The sequence below is a fragment of the Callorhinus ursinus genome, unplaced genomic scaffold (assembly GCF_003265705.2).
Source record: "Callorhinus ursinus isolate GAN/ISIS: 27379988/994484 unplaced genomic scaffold, GSC_fseal_2.0 scaffold12, whole genome shotgun sequence".
In the NCBI taxonomy this organism is placed as follows: Eukaryota; Metazoa; Chordata; class Mammalia; order Carnivora; family Otariidae; genus Callorhinus; species Callorhinus ursinus.
The window spans coordinates 71,909,353-71,930,940 of NW_027397074.1; the positions used below are offsets into that span (position 1 = coordinate 71,909,353).

Here is a 21,588-nt window from a genome sequence, read left to right on the forward strand (position 1 = left end):
GTCGGTATTTACAAAAATGCGATGTAGTTTTAGACCTGATTATTAAAAATGTAGTGCCTGTATTATAGGGTATAAAAATCTCTTCCTGTGTGGACTGGTCAGACCATATGAGGAGTGTGTTGTGTTCAGTTCTAGTACTAGACAGGGGAAGTGTGGGGAAGCTTTTAAGGGCCACACTGCTCAGGTTTGAGGCCTGGCTCTGCTACTTAAAATTTCTGTGCCTCTAATACCCAACTCCGTTTCCTATCTGTAATAAGGGAGGTAATAAAGGTACCTACCTCCTAGGGTTGTTGTCAGGAATAAATGAATTATTAGGCATAAACCACTTAGATTAACGTCGGGCAAACAGTAAGTTCTATGTGAGTGTTAACCGTTTTGGAAGGGACTTCAGAGGAAATCCACAAGGATGGTGGGCCGTGTGGGAGCCATGTTGTGGGAGAAACAGTTGAAACAGTTAGAGATGTTTAACCTGAGAAAGAAGTACTGAGAGCCCTTTATCATTTAAAGAGAAATTGTATGGAAGAAGGGATAGACTCATGTAACCGAAAAAAGGTGCAACTTGGATCAATGGGTAGAAAGTATAAAGAGCCTGATTTTATTTTAATGAAAGACTTTGTAACAAGGAGAGCTGTTCACAATTGCAGTGAATGGCTTTGCGAACTAGTGAGCTTTCCATCTCACAGAGGCTTATTAGAAGGCTGGGGAGAGGTTCCTGACCTGGCTGGCGAGGTGAGCTAGATGACAGGTGTTCTCTTATACCTGGCTCTCAGTTCAGGTCAAGTGACTGGCTTAAAGTAAGATAATTCCACATTGAAATTTGCTGTGTTTTGGTAGCAGGCATGGATACTTTCTCCCTAGACTTCTAGTTTGCTTTTATGGTGTATTGTTCATTTATGGTGCCAATATTTATTGTGGGAGACATTTCGTTTCTGGTCTCATTTTGCAGAAAAGAAAACAGAGGTCAGGGATAATGCCTGCTATTGCTTGACACCATGGAGTCCCTGAAGGAACCCAGGGAATTATGGTTCATTATTGTTGGGAGAGCCATTCTCCTTGGGAGTGCTATTTGAAGTTCTTCTGAGCAAAGCACCGAGTGCCCTTTGTTTTAGACGGTCTTGTCAAGGATATGTATTTGGATGTTTGGAGGATAGAGATGATGTCTCCCTGTCGAAGAATGGGCAGGCATGTGTCCTGTCCAGTATAAAAGATGGAGTTTTCCACATTCAGGTTCCTCTCTAGTCACTCACAGCATGTACAGGCATAAAGTTGGGTCAAGTTGCCTAACCCTCATGGGACTTGGGGCCAAGGTGAGGGGCTACTGCAGATATGCCGGTGCCCTTGCTTCATGCTGTGCTGTGAGTAAGAAAGTCCTTTGTTTCTGACCCACGAGTTTTGTGTCTTATAGCAGCATCCATGAAACTCTGGCAGGCTAACTTGTTAGCTTGTGAGTAGGATACAAATCTCAGACTCTCTACAGTTATTGACGTTGGGGAGTAAGGTGAGTCAGAGAGGTTAAATCTCATGCCCAGTGCCCAATGATCTAGCGTTTGGGGGGTGGTGATAGAATTTGAATCTTTGTCTCCAGAGGATGTCCTTTGCATGACATTGTGGAACACTGCTATTGCCCTTGTGGCTCTGACTGCTAGAGCAGTCTGCACCAACCACCACCATTCGTTGAGTGCTGATGATCTCCCAGGCCTTGTTGGATCTCCTTTAATTCTCACCCACGGCCCTATAAGGAAGGTATCCTTATTCTCTACGTTTTGTGGATGAGCAAAATGAGATGGGGCGCCTGGGTGGCTCAGTCGGTTAAGTGTCTGCCTTCGGCCCGGGTCATTATCTCACGGTCCTGGGATCGAGTCCTGCATTGGGCTCCCTGCCCAGCAGGGAGTCTGCTTTTCTCTGTCTCTGCTCATGCTCTCTCTCTGTCTCTCTCAAATAAATAAATAAATAAATAAATAAAATCTTTTAAAAAAAATGCGATGCCATGACCAAGGTCATAGAGGTCCTAAGTGATGGAGTCAGGATTCAAAATGTAGAGGGAGGATGCTAACAGGATCACTCCTAAGGGCTGTCAGGAGGATTCAGCATACGTTCTATAGAGTGCACAGCACTGCTGGTTTCTGGCAGCTGTGGTAAGCCTCTCTAAATATTTGTGGCTGTTTTTGTTATCAGTAACCTTGTTGCCTTCCTTTTCTGTAATTAAAAAAAAAAAAGGATGATTTTGTTCTCTATTTCCAACTAAAGGCAAACTGTCATTCAGCCCAGGTTACATTAAGAGGATGAAATTAAAGGGGCACAAACCTGGCATAGGCTCTTTCCTTATACAAATATTTTCTCTAAAAATGAAAATAGGAGCTAAAACCCCCTATAGGCCCAATTTACTCTCTAATCTTCATTTTAGTAACCCTTTCTATTTCATAAATAACTCCTAATGCGGCAGTAATGTGTTACAGTGACAGCTGATGCCTGAGAAGCTGTCCTCTCTGGGCCTGACATTTTCTTTAATGGTAATTCTTCTAGTTAATATAAACAACGTGAAATGTGTGGCATGTCTCCTTCCACAAATGGTGTTGGAGAGGAAATCCAAGCATTGTAAAGGCGGCAGACTGATCCGGTGTAGCTTTGACAAATCCGTGGCTGTTTGCTGTTAGAAGGGGAAATCAGAGCTAAATACCTGGGAACTCTTCCCTTTGGGACAGTTGATAAATTGGAGGCATTTTCTGATCGTGCTTTAGATTAACAGCCTGGAAGGTTTCAGATTTAAAGAGCAAAGTTATGTATCATAGAAACAATAGAAAGGCATGCTTAGCTCCCTGTACCCAAATACTGCAAGTGAAAATTGGTAGCTCCATCTTTGAAACCATATTCCTCCTAGGTCCTCCACTCTGATTTATTTTATTAGCCAAATACTTGTGCAGTATTTTCTATCTGAAAGTAATCTTGGAGGTAGGTTGTCTGATGTCAGATCACCAGTTGACAGAGGAGGACACAGGATCTGGCATGATAAAGGCCTTCCTTCAAGTCTCGGGGCTCCTAGTATTTTGCCTTCCTGAGTGTACCCCACAACCCTTAGAGGCTTTGCACTTCCCTTCATTATATTTCTTGTCCTGTCCCCCCCCCCCACCATTTCCTGCTAGAACTGGTCTCTTGGCATCCCTAACACATTTATGAAATTCTTTTTAGAGATTAGATTGATGTCAAAGACTGGCCTGCTGAATCTCTCTCTAAATTGAGAAGGAAGTTTTATATATGATGTGGCTCATGAATTAAGATCTCTTGCTCTAAATGACAGTTGGGGAGAAAACTGTTATACAGTATTTTGCTTGTGAATATCTGGAAGTAGGTATGTGATTGATTCACTGATAGACCATCTCTGAAAGCAGTTCTAATGATGGACTTATAATTGATTGCATCCATCATCAAAAGCCTAAACTACCCCCTCCCTAAATTAAAGATAAATGAAATAAGCTATGCTGAATGTATATAAGCTGACAAATCTGAGGGAATTTAATGAAACTCTAAATTACTGCAGCCAACAGATAAGAGAAAAAGGTTCCTTTGTTACCGGTTAGAACACTAAAAAAAAAAAAAGAAATCCAAAAAAGATAATAAAAGAAACAAAGATCTGTGGCCCATGTATCAAACTAAGTTATTGAAAGACTTTTTTTTTTTTAAGATTTTATTTATTTGACAGAGAGACAGCAAGAGAGGGAACATAGCAGGGGGAGTAGGAGAGGGAGAGGGAAAAGCAGACTCCCCGTTGAGCAGGGAGCCCGATGCGGGCTCAATCCCAAGACCTGGGATCATGACCTGAGCCGAAGGCAGACGCTTAACGACTGAGCCACCCAGATGCCCTTTGAAAGACTTTTAATAAGTGTGTCTGTCTCATTCCCTGGTTATTGTTGACTCATATCAATCTTGTTAGTGCTCTTGGATGAATAGTAAAAGTAGGGATTGTCTTGTAGTAAAGCTTGTATTATTGCTGTTGTGACATATTTTAGAATTGATGTGACCTTATTTCCAGGCTGCTGGGGGCTCTGTACCAAATTTAGTTCATTTAAATGAGCTATTTGGAATGCAGTTCCTCATGTATAAGTAATTTTATCAGTTAGTACACTTTTAGCTTTATATAAAAGACCCAACTGAGGGTGACTTAAGCAGTGGATATTTGTGATCACCCCTAACAAGAAGTCCTGAGGGAAAGCAGCAGGGTTGGCTGCTCTGGGGGCCCAGTGATTTCAGTGCAGTAGCTTGGCATTTCTCTTGGCTTTCCCTTACGTGATTGTAGGGTGGGTGAAATATTTGAGTATCTTAGCTTTGTTTAACAATACCCAGTGTCCAGGGGTGGGGGTGGGGGGTGGAAAACCCAATATCCAGCTTCCTGTTAATCTTGCAAGAAAACTACTCCGAGAAGTCTTTAGGTCTCATTGGTCAGACTTATCACTGATAAGGTGAATGGAATTCCTGGGATTCACTCAAGCTAAGTCAGGACCTAACCAGACTCTCGCAGAGTTCACGCTGCCTGCTATCTAATTAAGATTCGTGTGCCGGGCGCCTGGGTGGCTCAGTTGGTTAAGCGACTGCCTTCGGCTCAGGTCATGATCCTGGAGTCCCGGGATCGAGTCCCGCATCGGGCTCCCTGCTCAGCAGGGAGTCTGCTTCTCCCTCTGACCCTCCCCCTCTCATGCTGTCTCTATCTCATTCTCTCTCTCAAATAAATAAATAAAATCTTAAAAAAAAAAACTCAAAAAAAAAAAAAAAGATTCGTGTGCCAAGGAGAGTGGAGCGAAAGGCTTCTTGGATAGGCAACCAACAAATCCACTTAGATGGGCTCTTGCAGTTTACTAGGAAGGCGGCTTCAGTATTTTGTTAGTCACTTGTTCCATTTCCTCCCTACTTAGTGAGGTGAATGGGCTCGTGTATTAACTCCTCTTTTACTTTTTTTGCTTTTAAATTTGATTGAGCTTGATACAGTCTCTGTCTTCACCAGGACCCTGTCTACCAGTGATGATGTGGAAGACCGAGAGAATGAGAAGGGGCGCCTCGAAGAAGCCTATGAGAAGTGCGACCATGACCTGGATGAGTTGATTGTGCAGCACTACACGGAATTGACGACAGCCATTCGCACGTACCAGAGCATCACAGAGCGCATTACCAACTCCCGAAATAAGATAAAGCAGGTGGGCCTCCTTTTCCTCTTGTGGTTGTTACCCCTGCCGTTAGGCCAGGGCTTGTAGCGTGTACAGGTGCCATGATAGCGGTGAGCGGCCTTCGGAGGGACTCATAACGACACTTTCTGGGGGCTTGGCAGTGTCTGGAAAGCCTGGCTGAAGAGGATCACGGAGGGCATCGTAGGCTTGCCTCCTCCCTGTGTCTTATCCTTGGCTTCTGCTGCTACTTCTCGTAGCGGTGGGAAGGGATGTGGGAGAGGTGGCCCCAACGGGAGGACATTGGAAAGGGGAGCTGTTCCAAGACTCCAGGGCCTCTTACTATTAGAGGCCCCCATTTCTGTGTATCCAGTGTATTTCATATGCTCCTGTCACACATTGTGCACGTGTGTGTGTCTGTGTGTGTGTATTGCTGTAACAGTTGAAACATTTTTTGAAATTTCAGCTTTGAGTATGTCCCTTCGTTTGAAGTTGGTTGTGACTTCTCTGCAGTGATTAGACATTCTAGGTAATGATTTTGACAAGGAAATCCAACTTACAAATTACCGAAACATTTATGAATACTGAAATTCTTGAATGCCCTTCCTTAGTTGTGACAAGCATGCAGTAACTTGTTTTGTTATTTTCCTATATTTTGCAGCGATTTCTTGTTCATTCTTTGTTTCTTCCTCTCTTTCTGCTTCTTGCCCGCTTTCTCTTCCTGCCCACCTCCTTTTGTAGTGGATCCTTGAAAAGCTCTTGGTTCTTGGCTACCATGTTTTTACTGCCTAAAGGACAAAGTAGGTTCATAAGGGGTATTTTTGTATTTGGTGAAGGGATGAACTGACCGTTGGGGGCCGTCGCATCATAGTCCTGGGGTCTCTGGCTGTTGTGTTTGGAAGATCAGTCCTTTAATTCCTTTTCGTACCACTCTGCTAACAGTAATTGCTACCACTTAGCACTGCTGCTTTGCCAGGCACGACTGTTCCTCACTCAACAGATTTAGGATTTGGATGCTAGTCTCCCTAACTCTAAGCTCCTCGCTGTGGGTTTTCAGACCTATTTTAGGCAGTAACTGCCCTTCTGAAAATGAGCTATCTCCCCGACATCCTAGTTGCCTCTTGTGTGGGGTTGGGGTGAGAGATGCAGAGCCTCATGCTTGGTCCCCTCCTTGAAACTCTGCAGCTACCCCTCCAGCACCTCTGTGTGGCCACGGGGCTGCACAGACCATTAGAAATGCACTGGCTGCGCTATGGTTCAGGAACTCCCTGGACTGCACCTGCCCAGTAACAGCTATGCTCACAGCTTTCCCACGTGTTCTCTTGTCTGTCTTCTAGACCTTACCTTACAATTTTCTAAGCAGATACTTAAATCATTCTTTGAAAAATGCTGTTGACACATGAGTTTCAGCCTCTAAGAGGACCGTTTGAGAGTCAGCAAGCTCTTAACCTTTTTTGAAGCAATTTGATGACCTCTTTACATTGTAGAATTAACTGGGCATTTTCAAAAGGAATACTATAATTCTTTGCCTTTACAGTTGGTGAGTTCATCCTGTGGATTTATCTGTGAAACTAGGTAAAGCTAGAGATCAGTTCAGAGTCAACTGTAGTCCATTTTGACCCAATATACTAAGCTCAAGAGGAGTCAGAAAATGAATGTCTACTGCTGCTGACCTGGCTTTGCCCCAGGTAATCACAGAAAGGGTGAAGGTTTGGTATTTCTCTTTTCTGATTAGTCCGCTTGGCTGAAAGGACTTTGTCCTGATGTCAAGGGAAGCCTGTAGTGGTTTCTGCTTTGACTTCCTATCACTTGGAGTCGATAGCCTCTTTGCCCAGAGAGTGTTGGCTGGTATTGAAAAAGAGTCTCTTCTTGATCATTTCACATCTGTTTTAGCAGCCACAGTCTGTTCGCTGTCCTCATTTTTAATTACGCTAGAATTTTGAGCAAAAGAAAACAAAAAGAAAACTTTGTGTTTATTACATCAGACAGTTGTCAAAGTCAATTTCACCTAATTCTGTTACGAATTAGCTCAATATTGGGAAGAGAAAGGGCTAAAGCTCCTTTCAAAAAAGCCTCTAATAATTGATAAATGGGAGAAGAAAAATGTTGGAGGAAAAATGAAAGTGAATTTATTTTTATTGTATAAATGGACAGTTTTGTACTGTGAAAGGCCATTTCTTATCACCAAGGAAACGCTGATGTTTTCTTACTTGTCTTTCCCTATCATTTTTGGTTTTTAATTGCGCTTTGGATTATATACAAAATATAGGTGTGTATAGTTACGCATATTTTAAAATAGAAATGGGGATGATTGAATCATCATGGGGCTATATTATTTCACATCCAGCAAGATAGTGAGAATGTGCAGATGTGAGTTGAAATTTTCTTTCTGCTCTCTGCCAAAAGAATGTAATGAGGATTCATTCAACAAATATCTGTGGAGTGCTAGCCATGTGCCTGGTTCTGTTTTCATTGCTGGGGTTGTACCCACGGAAAACACCTATCCCTGTCCTCATGGAACTGATGTAAACAAAGTAGGTGATATTTAACCACACGGATTGAGCCTCTGTGTGAAGTGTCTGTTTTGTGCTGAGCATTGCTCGAGGCTCTGGGGTATAGAAGTGAATAAAACAAATTCTTGGCCTTGTGGAGTTTACATTCTGGTTTATATTCTAGTCAAGGGAAACCCACTATAAATTAGTACAATGTGGTATAACAGATGGTAAGAAGTGCTGTGCTTTCCAAACCAAAAGCAAGGAAGGGAGAATTGCGAGTTGCTGCTTAAATGGATTGGTCAGGGAAGGCTTGACTGAGGTGACGTTTGAGCCAGCACTTGAAGGAAGTGAGGGAGAGTCAAGAGAAGCTCCTCAGGAAGAAGGAATGGCAGGTGCAGAAAGGTCCTAAAGCAAGAACATGACTGGAATTTGGGGGAAGCAGCAAGGAGGCCAGTGGGGCTGGAGCAAAATGGGATGGGGAAAGGGGAGAGTGGCTGGAGAGACAGCTGGTGGATGAGGTGCAGTGTGGTGGGTCAGGTCACATGGGGTTTTGGTGACTGTAAGGACTTGTTTCATAACTCAAGTATGGTGGGAATCCGTTGTAATAAACTTTTGAACACAAGAATGGCATGATACAACATTTTAAAAGGCCTACTCTAGCTGCTATACTGAGTAGATTTTAGTGGGGACCAAGGCAGATGAAGACGTTCATGTTTATGCGTTTAGAGCTTGAGAACACAGAACTGTTGACATTTCCCATTATGATAAAAGTTTCATATATGGATTTACATTGGTAGAATCTAAGTCCTTGGGGATAATGAGATGACAGAGTTGACTCTTTTCCCAGATAGGTCTATTGGGAATTTTTTTCTAGATTAAAAAAAATAGATGTAAATAAAAGTGTGTATGATTGATCAGGTCAAGTAATGTGGATAATCGGAATACTTAGGCTATCCTATTACTGTTGAATACATATCGATATCAGTCAGAATGCCATGTTACTGCACTAGAAAACCTCAGAATCCGTAGGTTCTGCCAGTCTCCTAATAATGAAGCAGCACCACCAAAATAGATGGATATGAATGGGTACAAGCTGGGGACTTGGGTGGCACAGGTCATACTTGCTGGTCTTTGAACTGGAGTGTTTGCTCTGTGCTGTAGGGAGTGGATGAGAGGACGTCAGATTTCTTTAAAGACACTAAGTAACTGTCTCGTGTTTATCCCAGGAGCTGGTAGGTTGAAGGGAAAACATACTTGTCTCTGTTGTGAAGAATGTGCACACTTTACATTTCACCCCAATTTCAGCTGCCCCGTTGGTACTAGATCAAGCCCTTAACTCATTTTTTTTTTTGCCTGTAATTAGAAATAACTATATGTGATTATTCAAATGAAGTTGTTAAGGGCTTAATCCTTGAGTAGTGCAACATTCATTACTTAACATTTAAAATAATTTTGTGGCTTTTATATGAAAATATGCCTTGAGAGACAGAATAAGAACAAAGAATAACCTTAATACAAAAAAATGTCACAGTAGAGCAACATGGATGTGGTAGGAAATTATTTATAGCCCAGATGTAAGATGGAAAAATCCTGGCTGCTTCTATGAGAAAGGGAGAAAAGCCTAGAAAGGGACATGCTAAACAGTGGGCAATAATGTAGTAGCATAATTTAAAATCTAGGCAGTAGAGTGCATGAAGGCAGTCACAAGAACTATGAGGTAGTGTTTCCATTAAATTTAACTGTATCCATATTTGTGTACTATATGCAACTTAAAGAAGTATTGCCCTTGGAAAGGGTTCAGTGGAGCCTCTCAGACAATTTAAGACCTTAGAATGGCAGCTAAAAAAACAAAAACAAAACAAAAACAAAATGAAGGGAACAAAAGCGTGGGAATAAAAGTTTGAGGGTAATTTAAAAGTGATCGGTTGTTCTAAAGGGCTTTAAAACAGAACAGTGAGTAGTGTTTCTGCACATCATTCCTTCCAAGCACTTTGTATAAGACTTTGGAAAAAAATGGGTTTGGACACATGTCAGGAGAATACCCATGAACATGTTTGTATATAGATTTATTTTTAACTACAGAAGAGAAAATAAATTTTGTACTTTTAGAATTAAGAATAACGTTGACTGTTATGTTAATTTCATTTACCATCCCTTGCTTATGGGGAACTTTGTAGACTATTTCTAGTCTGTAGTTTCAGTGGGGTGCTTGCATATCTGTTGTGCCTTATTACAGATACTATGCACGCCCAAAGGCATTCCCTCCGCCCATTATCCTTGAACAAAATCAGAAAAGCTTTGAATATGATGACGTGAAGCCTGGATCCATCAGCCTCTCTTACATATATCTGTTCCTCTTCTCACAAAGGCGACCACGTTGTTACTCGGAGGCCCTGGGTCGTTTTCCTCTCTCTATCGGCCCCAAGGCAGGGTTGCAGATAGCTCTTTTTCTCTGCTTTCTGTATCATCTTGCATACCCCCTCGCAATAACCTCTTGGGGCCTGTTAACCTTATTTTCTCTTTTTCTAATAGGCTTTAATTAGACTGGCTGGAGGTGCTTGTATATTGAAACTGAAATTCTTGCTGTGGCTGCATGGGTGGTTAGGAGCAACTGTGAAGTTACTAGAAGTCTAAGGAAGCAAAGGAAACGTGTTTGAAGAAGGATTTCTGTACTTGGGTTTCGATGTCTTGATTTGAATAGCTTGACTCTATGGATTTATTTCAGGAACAAACAGTAATATAAGTTTTCCATCTTAATGATCCTGATAAATTCAGTAGAATGGAATTAAAATGCTGTCACCACATCGAGAAATAAAAGTTTAAATGTAACTTGCTACCGTTCTCACATTTTAGATGTTGTTATTCATTGATGGCTACAGTGCGGTTTCTCTCTTCCCTGTATAAAAAGCATTTATTGAGCTATAATTTACCTGCAATAGAAGCAGTATTTTTGAGTATAGTTCAGTGAGTTTTGGCAAAGGTACATATCCTTGAATGTATTCCCATCTACCCCAGAGAGTTCCCCCCTGCTTCCTTGGAGTCAAAATTCTGTGTTCCCCCTCCCTCCTGCCTACCCCCCCTCCACATCCTGCTTCAAACAACTGCTGATTTGAATTCCATCACTATAGATTATTTTAAAAAATTTTTCATGTTCTAGAACTAAAGTATGTACTTTTTTGTACCTGGCTTCATTTGTTCAGCAAGATGTTTCTGAGATTCTTAGTATTTCTTCTCTTTTATTGCTGAGTAGTATTCCTCCTGCTGCTCAAGTTTTAAAATAACATTTCTTCATAACTGTGACTTTCTAATCAAAAAGTTGAAGCCCCAGGGCAATCTAATATTAAAAGTTCTTGTAGCTTCTTGTGTCTGCAGCTTTGGCTAATAACTTAGTTTAGGGAATAATTTTAGTGATGTTCATTTTCCACACAACCTGATGCCATCCCCCCCACCCCTAAACACAGACAGAAATTCTACCTTCCTTTTCAGTTTTCCTCCACGTTAGTAGGCAAAAAGGAGAAGTGAGCTGACTACATAGTATACATCCTAGTGTGAAATGCCAGAATGGTCTTTTTTTCCAATCAGAAAGGAGTTTGCCAAGCTCTACTGACACTCATTAAGTTTATCCCTCCCTCTCTTGATCAAGAGCCTAGTTGGGTGTTGCATGACATAAACTTTATTTTTAACAATTTCTATAGTAAGCATTAAACAAAAGAAAAATCTGAGAATTGCAGAACCAAGGTGAGAGGAGTAGAATATCAGAAATCAAATTCTAACAGATTTTAACTAAGGTTTAAGAGAGAATGGATTTAATAGCTGGAGTTCCTAGCCCAGAGAACAAGAACTCCCAAGAGGATCTGGGAACAATAGCCTTGAGAAATATGTTTAAAAAGTCCGATAATGGTCATTAAGAGATACACAAGTTGTAGGGATGAAGAGTAGAGCATGGGGAATATAGTCAATAATATTGTAACAACTTTGTATGGTGACAGATGACTGCATTTAATCGTGGTGAGCATTTTATAATGTATATGATTGTCCTATCGCTGTGTTGTATACCTGAAACCAATGCTATATGTCAACTATACTTCAATTAAAAATTTAAATAAAGTCAAAACTGTAAGTGGTGACAAAAACCAGTACTTCCTACCTCATCCTCCGCAATCCCAACTGCAAAACTTCAGAGGCACTGACTTTTACTCTTAGTAAAATGCTTGTACTGTTCTTGATTTTTCTATTTTAGACCTGCTGTAGGAGCTTCCAGCTATGGAAGATGAGGATTTAGGCCCCTCTCCCATGCTTTCCCCTACCCCACCTCATCTTCTTCCCTCAACCTCTGTCTCTCTGGTTGTATCCTAGTTTTTGGTTAAATAGATAGTGCTTATTTTATTAAGACTACATAAATATTTACCTCTAAGCCATCCAGCATACTGTTTGTGCTTCTGCAATTTTGTTGCTGCTGTTTTCCTTGCAAGTACTGATTGAATGTTCCTATCGCCTTTCTGCTGCATCGGTTTTCCCCTTTCCTGGATCCCGTGTTTCCTATCTTCTGTTTTTCTCTTGTGGTGATGGAGCGCGTTCTTTACTAGCTTGCTGAGATATGGTGCCCATAAGGTTTGTTTGTTTGTTTATTTTTGAGAGTTATATATCTGAAAATGTCTTTATTATACTTGTATTATACCTCATACTTGATTGAGAGTTTTTCTGGGAAATAATTCTCTCTTAGGATTTTGAAGCTCTATTATTCCTTTGTCTTGTGGCTTTTAGTGTTGCTGTTGAGAAAAGTCTGATGCATTCTGATTCACAGCTCTCTGTATGGATTTTGTCCCTCCCCCCACCCCCCTTGAAAGCTTTTAAGATTGTCTCTTTATCCCTGTGTTCTCACGTGTCAGGATAATGTGCCCTGGCTTGGGTCTTTTCTCCATTTTCTTGAACACTTGGTGTGCTTTTTCAATCTAAAAACACATGTCTTCTGGGACGTTTTCTTTTATTATTTTATTGGTATTTTTCTCCACTCCATTTGTCTCATTTTTCCTCCCCTAGAACTCCTATTTGGCAAATAGTGGACTTCTTGGATCAATCCCCTCATTTTCTTTTATCTTCTCTCTCTGGTTTTTGTTTTATTCTCTGGCAATTTCCTCAAGGGTAGCTTCTAGCCTTTATGTTGGATTTTTTTTCCTATCCTATTTTAATTTCCAAGAGTAGTTTTGATTGTTTTTTTTTTTTTAATAGCATCCTATTCTTGTTTCATTGATGTAGTGCTTTCTCCTATTTTTCCTAAGGATATTAATTATAGTTTTTTTTTTTAAAGATTTTATTTATTTATTTGAGAGAGAGAGAGAGAGAGAAACAGCGTGAGAGGGGAGAAGGTCAGAAGGAGAGGCAGGCTCCCCGCTGAGCCGGGAGCCCGACGCAGGACTCGATCCCAGGACTCCGGGATCATGACCTGAGCCGAAGGCAGTTGCTTAACCAACTGAGCCACCCAGGCGCCCCTATTAATTATAGTTTTAAAAAACTTCTGTTTCCTGCATAGTGCTTGTCCCATCCCTCCCCCCCCCGCCCCGCACTTTTTTCTCTTTGTTTGTTTTGATGCCTGACTTTGCCGATTCCAGGCTTTCCTTGGCTGTCTGGTGATCCTTGGCTAACCATCTGGAAGAGGGGGGCGGTACGAAGCTGATTGGGAGCTCAGAGCGTGTTGTGGGCCTTGTCTGGTGATGAGTGGGCAGGGACCCCGCAGTTTCCTTGGTGAAACCTCAGATGCCACTAACTCTAGGTCTTTTTGCCTGGTCACCTTTCCCAGGGAAAGCCCGACATTTCCTGTGTTGGAGCTAAAAATCAAGCTGAGTACATTTAGAGGCAACCCTAGCAGGAGGCTGAGGGTCTGAAGGGGACTGAAGGTTTTACTGTTTCATAGGCCCACTTTGATCTCATCCTTGTGCTTGCTGTCCCGTGCCTCACACTCTCCCCTCAGCCCGGATCCTTTCTGATCTTCACTTCCTAAACCTTCTATTTGGCCAGTGTTTGGGGGGAGGGAATTAATTTCCCATCTCTGTGGTTTGATGAGGATCCAGGGCTCCAAATACACCTTATGGAAGGTGTGAGCCCTGTATTCCTGCCTTCAGTGTTCTTGGTGTCCTCTTGTCAGTGGTAGCACACCCCACTTCATGCTGAGACTTCCAGATTGCTGTCCTCTGCTAAATTACCCATGTTCCGCTTTCTTGCCGACTTCAAAGGTTTTGTTACCATCTCTTAGATGCCATTCTCTCCTCTCTGTTCTCTTTTCTAGGTGCTTTATGCTTAGCAGAACTTTTTTTTTTTTTTTTTTATTCACTTTGGGAGTGCAGGAAGGAATGGAGGTAATTAGGACCATCTTCAATAGATTTTCAAAGGGGTCCGTGACTCCCCCCAAAGCTAGTAATCATTTCATTGTGCTTATCAAGAGAGATTACAAAGTCTCCTTAGTTAGGCTTCTTTTTACATTGGAGAGTTTCTTAAAAGTAGGATTAGGTATTGCCTTAAAGTTATAGCAATAGAGTAGATGCTTTCTTAAGAAATGTTCTGATCTTAGCATTCAATCTTTATATTTTCCATGTGTGTTGGAAAACTGCTGAAATTTATTTTCATAATCACCAGAAGCATAATATTTGTGAGTCTGTGCACCACCACACCAAATCTTGTAGAAGAAAGATTTTCAATGGTCAAAAACATGGTAGACTTCCTAGGGTAATGGAAATGTCCTATATTTGATGGTTTGGATTATATAGATGTCTTAAATTTGCTAAAATTCATCAGCTGGCATACCTGACATGTATTCATAAATTTTACCTAAAACAAAACACAAAATAGCTACTCTCTTTCTCTTAAAAAAAAAAATAGGGGGTTGTGCCTGGGTGGCTCAGTCGGTTAAGCATCCTACTTCTTGATTTTGGCTCATGTTGTGATCTCAGGGTAGTGAGATTGAGCCCTGGGCATAGAGCCTGATTAAGATTCTGGGCATGGAGCCTGCTTAAGATTCTTGCTTTCCCTGTCCCTGCCACACCCCCCCTTCTCTCTCTGTAAAAACAAAAAAAACCCGTGAACAAATACTAAATTCTAATTGAAATAAAAATACATGTAAGGAATGTCAAAAGTATATGAGAGTAGCTCTGTGAATTGTGAAAGGTCATGATTCTTTTTATTTCATGTCATAAAAATTGAAAAGTCTTAATTATGAATATGAAAATGTGCTCCTCAGATTCATTATGACTACCCCTCCCCGCTCCTCCTCCTCCTGTTTTGTCGAGCTATGCCCCACCGGTCACCAAACTGCAGATCTATGAGAATGTTTGAAACTGTCTTATTTAATATCTAAAAATCCTTGGTATGTCCCAGTTCCTCTTATTTTGAGATTATCTCTAAATGTGTCTACTCTTTTCTGGAAAGTGGGCTTATGTTCATGTCATTTGAGATGAAGGTACAGTTCCTTGGCTCTACACTTGAGCTGACTTATAGATGTAGGATGGTCCAAGTGACTTATCAGCTGAATAAGAAAATGCAGAGAAAAACGGGCGAGGAATAAGAGCATGGGCTCTATCAGTCATTCTCTTTTAGATACTTTAACATCAGTGGGTAGATATTTTAACATATTTTCAGAGCTCTCTGTGTCCTAAGTCCCTTTTTCTAGATTGACTCAAAGGTAGGTTAGGAGCAGTTTACTCATTTCACAGGAGAGCAAAATACACACAGAGGTGGAGACCCGTCCAGGTGATTCAGTGTCAGGACCAGGATTAGAATTTTGCAAGCCAACCAACCATGGGAATAAGTGGGAGGGGGAGTGAGGAACGGTTTACTTCTAGTGACACTAACGAAGACAACTAACTAGATTACAGGTTTAGGATGGCAAGACTTTGGACTGACTTAAGATCGAATCTGTTTTATTGTAGGTAAAAGAGAATCTGCTCTCGTGCAAGATGCTGTTGCACTGCAAAAGGGATGAGCTTCGGAAATTGTGGATTGAAGGAATTGAACATAAGCATGTCCTGAACCTGCTGGACGAGATTGAGAATATCAAGCAAGTGCCTCAAAAGCTGGAACAGTGCATGGCGAGCAAGCACTATCTCAATGCCACGGACATGCTGGTGAGAGGTCATTTCCACTCAGCTGGGGGAGCCCTCGCTCTTGTTCCCGGAATGCTAGCTTTTGTGGAGCACATTACAAACTGCCCTCTTGGGGTTCACGAGCCCTTGCAGGTGAAGCCTCACGGGCTCCCTTCCTAGTTCCAGTGTTGGAAATGGTAGGCGATTATTTATGTATTGTCTGCCTTTGGAACAATGGCAAGTCATATAATGGTAAAAAAAAAAACCCAGTACCTCAGTCACTTTGGCATGGTAATGAGAGGTGTTTGAGTTTCCGAGGAAGATGGCTAATGAGTCCCATTTTATTTTATTTATTTACTGATTTTTTTTTTTTTTTTTTTAAAGGAGGCTCCATGCCCAGTGTGGGGCTTGAACTCACAACCCTGAGATCAAGAGCTGTGTGCTTTACTGACTGAGCCAGCTAGGCTCCCCTAATGAATCCCATTTTAAAGAATGAAATCTGCATGAGAGACAACTTTAGGAGGTTGATGGACTTGATGTTCCTCAAGTTCTTTGAAGGGATTGTTATGTGAGGGCTTGGTTTTTTTTTTCCTTTAAATTGATGAGAAAGAAAATGATTCTGGAGCAATAATTCTGGAAGAGACTTTGTTAAGCAAGAATACTCTGCAGCCTGGCCTTTAGCCTCAGGCCATTCTGTTACTTTTATTTTTATTTATTTATTTATTTATTTATTATTATTATGTTACTCACCATACATTCCATCATTAGTTTTTGATGATACTTTTATTTTTTTAAAGAAAGCTCTACACCCAGCATGAGGCTTGAACTCAAAACCCTGAGATCAAGAGTCAGGTGCTCTGCTGACTGAGCCAGCGGGCTGCCCCCATTCTGTTACTTTTTGAATTAGAAACATACTCAGAGAATATGTTAAAAGGACAGGAGTATGTGTGCAATGCCACCCATATGTTCCTTCTGCCCCTTGTTTTCGGTGTTCTCCTGTAGACTGTTTCTTCCACCTGTGGGTGGGGTTTGGGGGTTTGGGAGAGAAGAAGGGGTGTGGGCTGTGACCTGTAGCTTTCAAACTTTGCAGAGGAAAATTTTTTAATTAAAACATATGGGAGTAGGGTCTAGGTTGGGTCAGCTTGTGTACTCTGATTGTCAGTTCCAATTAAAATTAGGTGGTTGGGGGGAGAGGGGATCTGGGGAGTGGGGTGGGAAGGAAGAGCAGTCACCTCCAGAAAGAGGCGAGTGTATGAGTTATGTTTTCCAGAAGTTCCCTTCCCCCCCTATTTGTTGTTTTTATATTCTGGATACTAATCTTTTGTCAGCTGTGTTTGAAATATCTTCTCCTAGTTGGTGGTATATCTTTTTACTCTGTTTAGGAAGCCTTTTGTTACAAAGAAGTATTAAAATTTAATGCAATAAAATTTTTTTCCTTTATCCAGGTTTTTTTTTTAGAATAATCATTTTATTTTCAGTTTTTTTCAATTTTTTGAGAGAGAGGGAGCATGAGTGGTAGGGGGAGGGGTAGAGGGAAAGGGAGAGGGAGAGAGAGACTCTTAAGCAGGCTCCACGCCCAGTGCAGAGCCCTGAGATCATGACCTGAGCGGAAATCAAGAGTTGGGCGCTTAACTGACTGAGCCACCCAAGTGCTCCATATCCAATTTTTATTTCAAGAATTTTTTTTTTCTATCCCAGTGTCATATAGGGAATCTACTATGTCTTTTTTGAGCTGTTTGGAATCTGTTTCCATATATGGATGAACTAGGGATCTAATTTTATCTTCTGTATAAATAGCCACATGGCTCAGACCATTTGCTGAATTTATTTCCTCCTGACTTCTGATGCCATCTTGGTCACATACCAAGTTTTCATGTATGCATGGGTCTGCCCCTGAGCTCTTTGTTTTGTTCAATTGGTCTTGTTTTTATCTGCACTGAAACCATGCTGTTTTAATTACTATTATTTTATGATATATCTTGATGATAGCAGGTGGAGACGTTCCCTCACCTTGCTTTTCAGAATTATATGTGCTATTCTTGGCCAGTTACTCTTCCATATGAATTTTAGTATCAACTTGTCACATTCCTCAAAAAGTGTCATGAGATTGATTCACTTTGTAAGAATTTCATCTTTGTACTATTGAGTCTTTTCAGTGAGTAGGTCTCATTTATTGATGTCTTCATTTATGTTCCATATAATAATACTTAGTAATGTATTGCTTAGAGGTATTAAATATATTATTTCTTGCTTTTGCATTTTTTAGAACAGTGGCTTTTTATTAATGACAACTTCTAGTTATTTGTTGCTGATGTTGGGATGTGATAGATGTTGTTTAATTGATCGTATTTCCCTGAACCTAATCCCAATCCTGTCTGCCTGGAAAATGATGATTTATTCTTTAAGGCTTGGCTCAAATTTCATTAGCTCTCTGAATGTCCCAGGTGATTAGCTGCTTTTCTCTTTTCAAAAAAAAAAAATGAGGTATTGTTTTTATTGTGGGAAGAATAGTTAGCCTGAGTAGGTGCTTTTTCTGTTTGTTTGTTTCCATAAGCTGCATGTACTTCCTTGTAATACAGTTGCTTTTGTTTGTATGGTAGGTCATTGAGGGCAAGGGCTATATCTTACTTATTTTTGTCTGCCCTGTTCTTAGTATAGTGCGCCTCATCTAGTTAGGGTTCACAGATCATTAGCCAAATGGGTAACTATGGGAAAGACTTTAATATACTAAACAGATAATAGGGTGTTTCCTCTCTAGGGGCTCTGGTCTGATTTTTCTCTGGTTTCAGTGTTTGTTAACGGCAAGTGTCTCTAGTTTCCAGCCTTTCCTTTTTGCAATATTTAAATGAACAACAAACAATAATTGCAATAACAGCTAATACGTATTGAGTTTTCATTATGTTCTGTTACTACTTCAAATCTGTTACACTTGTTTAACATATTTAATTCTTGCAATGACTCTATGAGAGAGAGCTTTCTGATATGACCCCTATTTTCCAGACGAGGTAGTTGCTTTGCATGATCTGAGGAGTTGGCTTATCCTAATATACAGTGACGATTTCATGAAGGTAGGATTCAAGGTGTGCTTAAAAGGTTGGACATTTCCTTCAATTTGGCCTTTTGTATATGAGTGAATAGTAAGGTCTATAATTGCTCTTTCATTGGACTTCCTATAAAAAAAAAATCACATTTCCTTTCCCCATGGTTATGTGCTATTAGAAGTAAAATCTACTTAAGGCATCTCAAGGGTCCAAATGAAAAATCTGCTAAAAGACATCAGAGGAAAGTGAAGACAAAAACTCGAGTCTTCCAGGGGGCGCCTGGGTGGCTCAGTCGTTAAGCGTCTGCCTTCGGCTCAGGTCTTGATCCCAGGGTCCTGGGATCGAGCCCCGCATCGGGCTCCCTGCTCAGCAGGGAGCCTGCTTCTCCCTCTCCCACTCTCCCTACTTGTGTTCCCTCTCTCGCTATGTCTCTGTCAAATAAATAAGTAAAATCTTTAAAAGAAAAAAACAAAAAAAACCCTCGAGTCTTCCAATACTCTCCAATTTCCCTGGATTTGTTTATCAAAAGATTTTTCATTTTCATTTTCCATTGTAAGGCAGGTGCAGATGGCCAGTAATTTAATCCCTACTCAGGTTCATAAATCCAGAGTAAATAAATCAGTGGTGACCCATGGCTCTTGTCAGCTCCTGCAGTTCCTGCTTCACCCTCACACTGCTCTGATAGCTATAGACTTGGCTTCTAGATGGGATATTTATTTCCTCTTTTTATATGATAACCTGAGTATTGCATACAATAATTAAATTGTCATGACAGGGAATGTCCGCAAATAGGCATGGCCTTTTGTTTCCTTCTTCAAGGTAAACAGCTGCTGTTAGCTTATGAAAAGCTAAAAGTGGTCCAACAAGAAGCCTGTATCCGTCACATTGAAATCAGAGACTTGATTAATATTGTAGCCTGTAGCTTTGTGATATGTAGGGTTTAAATTAGACCTTCGCAGTCATTGCGCTGGGTTGATGCAAGCACACTAAGGACATAATTTCTGGTTGCTGCATCACATTTCTGCAGTCTGTCCTTTGTATTGCACTCACATTAATTGAAGTAATTTTGCCAGTGAAGCGTGTTTCAAACCTCTGCATTTAAATTGAAATTTTAATTCCCTTATTGTCTTGGAAAGACGGCTGAAGATGCCTTGTTACAGGTTTCATTATCACTCAAAACACTCCAGCTGCTGGTTCTAATGTACAATGATTAATTCTGGGAAGAATTATTAATATAAGAAGAGCAGCTTCTTCCCAGTGGCATGAGCTAACCAGGAAGGGTTTTGATGATAGTTAATATTTTTATGAACTTTTTTAAAGGAAAATTTATGGGGAAGTCTGCATCGGACTAAAACTACACAGATGCGCTTTGAAAACCACTTACACAGGTTCCGGTTTATCAACCCATAGAAGTCCATTCATAAATGCGTTCTCTCAGTGGAAAGCAAGCCAGTGCGAGCAGCTTTGAAGCACTTTGGCTGACGGTCACAGGGCCTGTTGCTAAGTTGTTTCATTCCTAAGTCTTCCTGAGATGGTTGAGAATTTGAATGTCTCTTACTCATTTGTTTACATTTTTTTAAAAAAAAGTCCTAGCTGTATAGTCTGTATAGTGAGATAAGGGTTATTATGATAATAACTAATACTTACGTAGTTGCCTTCTTCCCAGGGAATCCCAGATATTCCCTGAGAGAATGGTGTGGTGGAAATACATCTCACACGGTGAAAATGTGACCACAACTGGCAGAGAGGGAGTAAGGCAGCTTCTTAGGTGCGTAGTTTCTAAGCTCCTATAATAAAACACATCTGTAGTATTTTCAGCTCACAAGATCCTTTGCATTTGTTGGATAACAGTCAAGGTTGTGAATGTCAGCATGGGTCTTAGCGTGGGTCAGATGGACCTGTGCTTGAATCCCGGCTTTGACTTTTACCAGCTGAGTGACTTGGGGCTAATGATTCAGTTTGACTCTGCTGAAAGTTGGAGTTGAGAATTACATGTACTCCCAAGGGTGGTGGAAGGGATTAAATGAGATACTAAGCTATTTATGTAAAGTCCACACAGTATACACAGTAAGTGCTTAGAAATGTTGTTTATAATGAATTGATTAACTGATACTATAAGAAGGGTATCCCATGTTACAATTTCAAAAACTGGTCAGAGGTGGTGTTGCTTTGAGCTGATAGAGTTGAAGTAGGGCTGGCTAGGTTAAGCATTATTGATTCCTTCTTCCCTCAGAGGGACATCTATCTGAATGAAAGATTACCTCACACTTTTTTTTTTTAAAGATTTTATTTATTTATTTGACAGAAACACACAGAGAGAGGGAACACAAGCAGGGGGAATGGGAGAAGCAGACTTCCCGTGGACCAGGGAGCCCGATGTGGGTCTTGATCCCAGGATCCTGGGATCACGACCTGAGCCAAAGACAGACACTTAACCGACTGAGCCACCCAGGCGGCCCTACCCCACACTATACAACGGAGTTCCTGCAGGAAGAGATGAGATTTTTGTCCAAAAACAAGTCTAGTCTGATCTAACACATGCACAGAAAGGTGATCAGGACCCCAAAGTTCTTTGCCATATATTTGGGATTTGACATGGACAAATTTCAGATTCTGTACCCATCACCTTTTTGGCCTACTTTAAGTATATGTTCATAGGGTGCCTACTGTCTAATTATAAGCGATGCAATTCGTCAGTAAACTGCCTAGGATCAGTTTGTTGCAAAATCTACTCTTAGGTAACTAAATGTATTTTTCTGCTAGTATTGTAATTGAATATAAGCCAGTTCACTATTGGAGGGTACTTATCAATAATGTTGATTTTAGTGTT

General features: G+C 40.9%; 1 protein-coding gene across 3 annotated transcripts in view; it reads left to right on the forward strand.

Annotated features, from left to right (window-relative positions):
* EXOC4 (exocyst complex component 4) overlaps positions 1–21,588 on the forward strand; it is a 728,355-nt gene that overhangs the window by 17,569 nt on the left and 689,198 nt on the right. For all 3 annotated transcript variants that reach the window (XM_025854871.2, XM_025854873.2, XM_025854872.2), the window contains exons 2-3: positions 4,994–5,183; positions 15,565–15,759. In XM_025854871.2, coding sequence (XP_025710656.1) covers positions 4,994–5,183; positions 15,565–15,759 — 385 coding nt within the window. The remainder of the gene's footprint in view (positions 1–4,993; positions 5,184–15,564; positions 15,760–21,588) is intronic.